Source organism: Centroberyx gerrardi, chromosome 22 (genome assembly GCF_048128805.1).
Source record: "Centroberyx gerrardi isolate f3 chromosome 22, fCenGer3.hap1.cur.20231027, whole genome shotgun sequence".
Taxonomy (NCBI): domain Eukaryota; kingdom Metazoa; phylum Chordata; class Actinopteri; order Beryciformes; family Berycidae; genus Centroberyx; species Centroberyx gerrardi.
Window position 1 is genome coordinate 6,597,054 of NC_136018.1, and position 7,019 is coordinate 6,604,072.

Here is a 7,019-nt window from a genome sequence, read left to right on the forward strand (position 1 = left end):
CAACTTAAAAATGTCATTACAAAGTGCAAATAATATAATTTCGATGGAGAGCTTGTGAAATTGCGATGGGCAAGCCGTCTCATTTGCCATTACAACAGCAAAATAAAATGTAGCTAATATCGCGATTCATTCTTCTGCCCCGCGATACATATCGTCACATTTTTGCATCGCGATATATTGAATTTCGATATTTCGTCCCCTCCCTACAGCGAACATTTTGCCGGGACAAAACTTCTACACGTCTCTAATGAACAAAGTCATTTTTTTTGGAGAGTATGAATAATACATTTCGCTCATCCGGAACCAAAGAAGACTGCGAGAGAACTTATCTAAATGTTACATCAACAGCCTGCGACTCGTGAACACTCGCTAAGCACTTCCCCGCTAGGAAGAGCCAGCCAGCATCGAGCCAACTGATGATGTGGCTGCTTCATTACCCGCACCCCGAGAGGCGGGAGGCAGGGGACTCTTTACCTTAGGCCCTGCCATTCACACCCCCTTCCACACAATTCAATTAGATGAATGTTGTTTATGGGCAGTTCTGGGCCATTGGAATGTCATTATTGCTCCCTCTGTCAAAGTCGGCATTAGCTGCCCTTCAGTGGCGCTGGCCTTCCAAATGTCACCGAGCTTATGACTTAGGAGATGATTAACGAATGTTTAGAGATGCTTCTGATGCGGTTCAGCGGTTGTGCCTTTAACGAGGGCCGAGTGTAAGAGCCTTCCAGGACCTTAGGACCCATGTCGGAACAACCTCACAGACGCTGTAACTTTGATTAAATAGAGATCCGAAGCTCTTACCTGATCTCAGTTGTCAATATCCGATACGTGGTTCTCTATCTGAAAGTGAGAGCACAGAGAGGAGTTTAAATTATGGATATGATATAGTCTTTCCGACACGTTTTATCTTTTTTTTTTTTTTTAAAGGTCACTGCAGATATATGCTCAACAAGAGCTGCACCCGCCGACTTGCAGAAGAGTCTTTGTGGTACATTATCACGATCTCTGATCAATATGACCTTCAGGAAACAAATAAATCTCTTCCACACTGTCTCTGAAAAATAATCTCTTCCATTAGCGAGGAGACAAAACTTTCATCAAGGGTGGCATGCCCACGCTCACCTGGTTAATGGCTAATAAATATAACATAATAGGGAAAGCATGGCCATAAGCATGGTCACATTGAACCGCAGCTGAACCCAGATGAAACAGGATGATTCTTTTGATTATACTGCGTGAACTTGAAAAAACTGACATGAAATCAAATATTCGCATGGTACAATTAATGCTTTTGAAAAAGAAAATAACAAAACATAAAGACATTCTTTAAGTGCTGCATAAAATGTAGCACTGATGGGGTTTAAAACCTCCAGCACACAGATAACGGCTATTAAGCTAAAATGTTATTTCGTGGAGTTAGAGGGGCCATAAGATATTTGACCAGAACTGTGTAAAGAAGACAGCAATTAGATTTTTTATTTTTTTTTAGTTTAAGCTGCTCGATTAACATTTAATTTTTTTATACTCCAAGTACAAAATGGGTGAGCACTTTTTCCATTAAAAGTAATGTTTATTTAAATAGGAAGGCTAGAAGGCTAGAAGGCTTTCATCAAACATCAATCCATTTTATACTTCTAGACTTTTTTGTGGTTTCACCTTTCCCGTGTAGCATCATTTTTTTTTTTTTAAACTAAACATTTTTAAACAGGCTTTCTCAGTTTTTCTCAAGTTCCATTGAAAAATACATTTCCCAGCTTTCTCAGTGGTTATGAAGCATTTGTGCTGTATATTGGTGTGAATGTATTTTGAAAATCGGGGATTGTGATATTGCTTGCTCTTTGTGGTTTCATCATCATTCTTATCCCTGAGACATTTTTTACCAAGATTGAAAATGATTCTTTAAATATCTTTCTAACATGAATACCATGTGACAACACCAAGCAATTATGACAAGAGTGAATCTTTTCAGCCCATTCAACATTTGTTCGTTTTTCTATTCGACCTTGTGAAAGAAAACTGGCTTATTCCTCAGCCAACCAATGTCATCTCTAACACTCTGCTGCACTGTCACATCCACACCGGTTCATACAGGTCTCACACTCTCTTCCATGTCTCTTGAGCTCTCTGCTTTAATTGCAGTTTGTAACAGTGTGTGTGTGTGTGTGTGTGTGTAAGCATGAACGTGTGTGTGCTTGTGCCTGTGTGTGGGCATGCGGAGAGACCTGCCTCCACTCCTTCAACCAGGGTCAACAGGGAGAAACTGTCAGTCCGGGCGCCCTCACCATTCACTCATGTGAAACCCCACTCTCTCAGATCTGAGGCCATGAATAATTCTGGAAAATTAACTTTCAGAAGGCGAGGACTGTCTGCCCACTTGAGATCTCCCAAAGTGCCTCTCTCCCACTCTCCCACTCTCCCTCCCCGTCAGCCCTGTCAACCGTTTCTTTTACCAGATGGTGGCTGCCCTCCTCGCCGTAGTCGTCCTCGCCTCCGTCGGTCATCTCTCCTGCCTCCACGTCCAGCGCCCCCTCGCCTGCCTCCTCCCCAGAGTTTTCTGCTGTCTCTGACACAGACTCCTCATGCAGGGAGTCGCAGTTGTCCTCGTACTTTCTCTGAGCCTCTGAATGAGAGAGAAGGGCAGAGGAAAGGAATGGAGGAGGTGAGAACAGTTATAGTTCGGTTTATTTGGCTTGAACCATAGCAGTTTATTTTGTTGGATTTTTGTATTTGGTTCTTTTAGGTTCTCACTGCCCAATTACAAGCGAACCAAGGCTTGTAGACAAAAGTCACAAGTAGCTTGTTTATTGGACAGAGATTTTGGTGGTGGGAAGAGTCAAAACAAATCCAATTCCAGTCCCTGTAACTTTAGCTAAGCATGATGGACTTGTCTGCACTCTTTGCCGTAATTTACCTCAGTCCAGACTGCGGTTTGCCCTCGGTTCATTTTGCTACACTCGGCTTTCCGAGCATGAGGAACTGCAGGCTATTAGATGTCAACATCCGTCTCCTTATAAAACCTTGTGTTTTGGGGTCATTTCCTGTAATTGGTTTGGAATATGTTCTCACTACTAAGAAACCGCAGTGCAGTTTGCTTGGGAGACGACTGAGACTCACATTTTCAGGCGATCTTGGTGCGGTTATTTGGTGTTCGAATGGCATTGTTGATCACATGATCACAACCCTAACCTGCAGAAGCACCTAGCTTACTTGTATGTTGAAATGTTACACTGTCATCCCTGTGTGTGGTTTATGTATGTTCTTTGATGTCTTCAATGTTATCTTTGTTAAATGTCTGTAAATGTCTGACTCAATGCTCTTACATGCAAGGCAGATTCCTGTAAAAGGCGAAATAAATGTAATCTGAATAAAACAGGACAAAACTTCCTAAATTCCTAAAGAACGTGAACAATTTTGACATACAGTACTACCTCCTGTAGCCTAAAGTCTACACTACTGAGTTAGGTGTAAATGTCTGAATGACCTTCACAGGCCTTCACTGCTCCATGAGACCGTCCCTTAGTGTAGGGCGTCTATAAAGACCGCTCATATAAACCGAGTCAGCGTGGTGTTGACACCTGTCTGCTGTTATGACAGAGAGCTCTGCTTCTCTTATCTCCCACAATGTCAGGAAGACTGATGGCCAGCGTGCGCTCTTAATTTCCTTCCCTCAGCAGTGGGTGTCCTCTCTCTTTCTTTAGCTCTAGTTGTAGCTCCGGGTCCCCTGTCTGCTGCTCACCGGACTCGGCTCTCTGTTGCTTCTCGATCTTCTCCAGGCGTCCCAGCAGAGAGTCGATCTTCATCTTGATCTGAGTCAGCTCCCGTTTAATGGTCTGAAGCTGGTCCGTCTTCACTGCTGAGACACAGAAATACACAAACAGATATGAATGGATTTGTTGCTATTTTAAGTCGGGTTTGTTTTCCCTCCTAATTTCACTTGAACTCAGTTTGAAGATTCATTTTAATGATGCCGTTTCATACACAGTTTATCACAGACCCCATGTTATCGTCTGTTAATACCATCATTTCATCACCCCGAGGTACATTTTCCTCGGGGGCCCCGTCTCAGTCTGGCCAACTGCAAAGTTGCCCTGCTAAAAATGTGAACATGCTGCTTTCAATTTGAAGATTAGTGCATGTCTTACATCCACCATGCTGTGCAATGCTGCTAAATTTCAGCTCACTAGTGCCAATAGCTATATACACATAATCTTTCAATGGCTGTTTGATGTTTATATCAAGCATGATGAGGACGCTTTAAGTCAAAAGAATTTTTACATTGTTGGGGAACGCTTTAGAATAATTTTAATTATCCAGGAAGCCTGACTGAGCACATATCGTTGCTGTCGGGTGAAAGTCTTGTATCTCTAAAATGTTAACTTTGTCAACAGGATTTAAGAAAAACAGCCTTGGTTTTAGTGCATTTTTGAGTTTATCCAATGGGAAAGGGTTTCATGATCCGAAAAGGTCTGAGAATTCCCTCAACACGTAGAAGAGGACCATGTAATCCTTCAACTGACGTGAAAACATGAAATCACCAAAATTGGAGTTACAAGGTTTTCACTTAACAGCAATATGCAGCAACACCTCCAGCTTCATATGCAGCTCCACTAGGGCATTTGGGGGTTTGTGTGCCTTGCTCAAGGGCAACTTGCAAACAAGCATCTCTCATTCACTTTCCCTGCCAAGACTTGCTAAGTTGCTCTGGGATTTAAACAAAGCAAAGTAACAAGCCCACTTCTCTACCCTCTATGCCATCCCAAGAAGTGTAATCCATGGAGTGCAGCAAAATGAACTGAAACTTCCTTAACACTGTGTCTAAAAAATATTTCACATTTATTTCATATTTCTTACTACTCCAGATCTCCAAGGAATGGATAAGTGCAATGTTCAAACGGTTGAAATTCACTGAAATAGCTCATTTAAAATTTGAAATATCCCTGTTCATATGTCCTAAAAACCTTTCTAAGGACGAATTTGCAGTTGAAATGTCTTTAATTAAATGGAATCTATGTGATTGCACATAATCAGTGTTTTGTTTTTGCGATGCTAAAGAGTATTTTTGCTTATTATTCCAATTAATGTTAGAGTCAGACGGAAATGAGAATTTGATGATCAACATTCTCGCTGGGTGACTAACATAATATTCATATCAGCGATTCATTTTCGCATTTCATTCACTCATCGCACCTTTGCCTGACACATTTCCTCAGCAGCGGAACCACATGAGAGATAGGGAGGTACAATTTGTCTTCCCGCTGTTTCTGTTTACTGCCTTATGAATAATTACTCTCCTTTTCCTGCTTTGATTTCAGTTTAACGTTCAGTGTTCACTATACAGTCAGTGTCTACGTTTTGGATAAATGAAGCGCAACTGTTGTGTCATGGAAATGCCTTAAAAGTTTGGGAATTAACGTTGATATGTCAAACAATATCTACTAAAAATAAGAAAGATAATGCTGAATCTGAAGGACGTCGCCGTTAATTCAAGCTGGCCCCTCTTCACGGATGCTGAAACGAGGCTGTACTCCTTAGCGGCTTGAACTGAGCTGATTAAAGAATTTACACTATAACGTAATAAGATAATCTCATTCCTTAACCCTCGGCAGTCGAAATGTGTCATCTTTTGAGAGGAGGGAAAACAGACAGCAGAAGTTGAGGAGAAAACATAAAATTCTCTTTGACACCTATCAGATTGTGTCAGCGCTGGAGAGAGGATGGATGAGCAGACGGTAAACAACCCCACAAGTTCCCGTAAAGAGACTTAAGACTCGCACAGAGAGAAAATATTACTCACTGGTTTTCTGCCTGTGTTTGGCTCTTTAGGTTAGGCTCTTTGATGTATACAGTATTTACACCCACGCACTTCACAATGCAAAGCCCCTCCCAATATGCATGAGCTAAACCGATGCATAATACATAACCTTCTAAGGATAGAGGAGATGTCAGAGTATGATACATTTTTTTTACATCCCATTAGCTCTTCTCAAACCCGGTTTCTCCACAACGGGACATTTTAATCTTTCAGCGAAATTCATGCTGAAAAACAACGCGACCGCTGCTCAGCGAAGATCCAGAGGACACTGAAAGGTATTCGTCAGTGTGTTGCTTCCTCAAAACGGAGCAGAATTATTAATGTGTGCATGAGAGAGAGAGAGAGAGAGAGGGGGGCGGGGGGGGGGGGGGGGTACAACGGCCCACCAGAGGCAATATATAGGTGATATGTGCGTGAAAATCAAAGGAATGAGCCTCCTGTTGTTTTGTGAAGCGGCCATCAACCCTGAAGCTACAGAGGAGCAGAGAATCAATGTTTCTTGACAAAAAGGAAAAAAATGGAAAATAGCGGGCCGACAGAATGATATCTCGATGGCGGGACACACTGAAGTGTCCCTATCTCCTGCCCAGTATCACCTGCTAGCATGCACACACACAGACACACACGCATGAGGGCGCACATGCACGCACACACATATACCCCCACACACACACACACACTGGCTTTCTTATTTCAACATCATCTGAGCTCGCTCTGGGCAGCTTACTAGTTGTCCTTTGATGATAAGAAAGTGTGGAACAGTTTCTAATTTATCAGTGGCTCCAGGCCTTTTTCCTTTTGTGCTATCAGTCACATAAGCTGCAGAGAGAGAAAACATACACATCCTAATCCGACATCCTTTCATCAACAGAGCATCTTTAGATAGCTCTGGCTAAAGGAAAAGAAAAGAGAAAAATATCGTTATTTAATAAGCATTAGGAGAGATTTGGGAAATGAGGGATGAGTCTAATTTTAGGGCCTCATGATGACCACAGGAATATTATCTTTGGGATGGCGAGGATGTCTTGAATCACTGGTCTATGAAGATTAAAGCGGGCAAAGAGTTTTGGGGCTGGTGACGCTGATATCATTTCAGACTCTAAATAGTTTACGGGCGCTTGAAAAGTCACCGGTTTGGCCCTATGAACGTTTGGAAAAAATCTGTGATTTTTGGGCCAAGCTTTAAAGAAAGCCACTGAATAAGGCT

General features: G+C 42.2%; 1 protein-coding gene across 1 annotated transcript in view; it reads right to left on the reverse strand.

Annotated features, from left to right (window-relative positions):
* Positions 1 to 800: 800 nt before the first annotated feature.
* The window catches only part of ralylb (RALY RNA binding protein like b), a 42,779-nt gene continuing 36,560 nt past the window's right edge, over positions 801 to 7,019 (reverse strand). The window contains exons 5-7 of the mRNA XM_071895492.1: positions 3,737 to 3,850; positions 2,451 to 2,620; positions 801 to 840 (exon numbers count right to left, since the gene is read on the reverse strand). Of these exons, the coding sequence (XP_071751593.1) occupies positions 808 to 840; positions 2,451 to 2,620; positions 3,737 to 3,850 (317 nt within the window). The 3' untranslated portion in view covers positions 801 to 807. The remainder of the gene's footprint in view (positions 841 to 2,450; positions 2,621 to 3,736; positions 3,851 to 7,019) is intronic.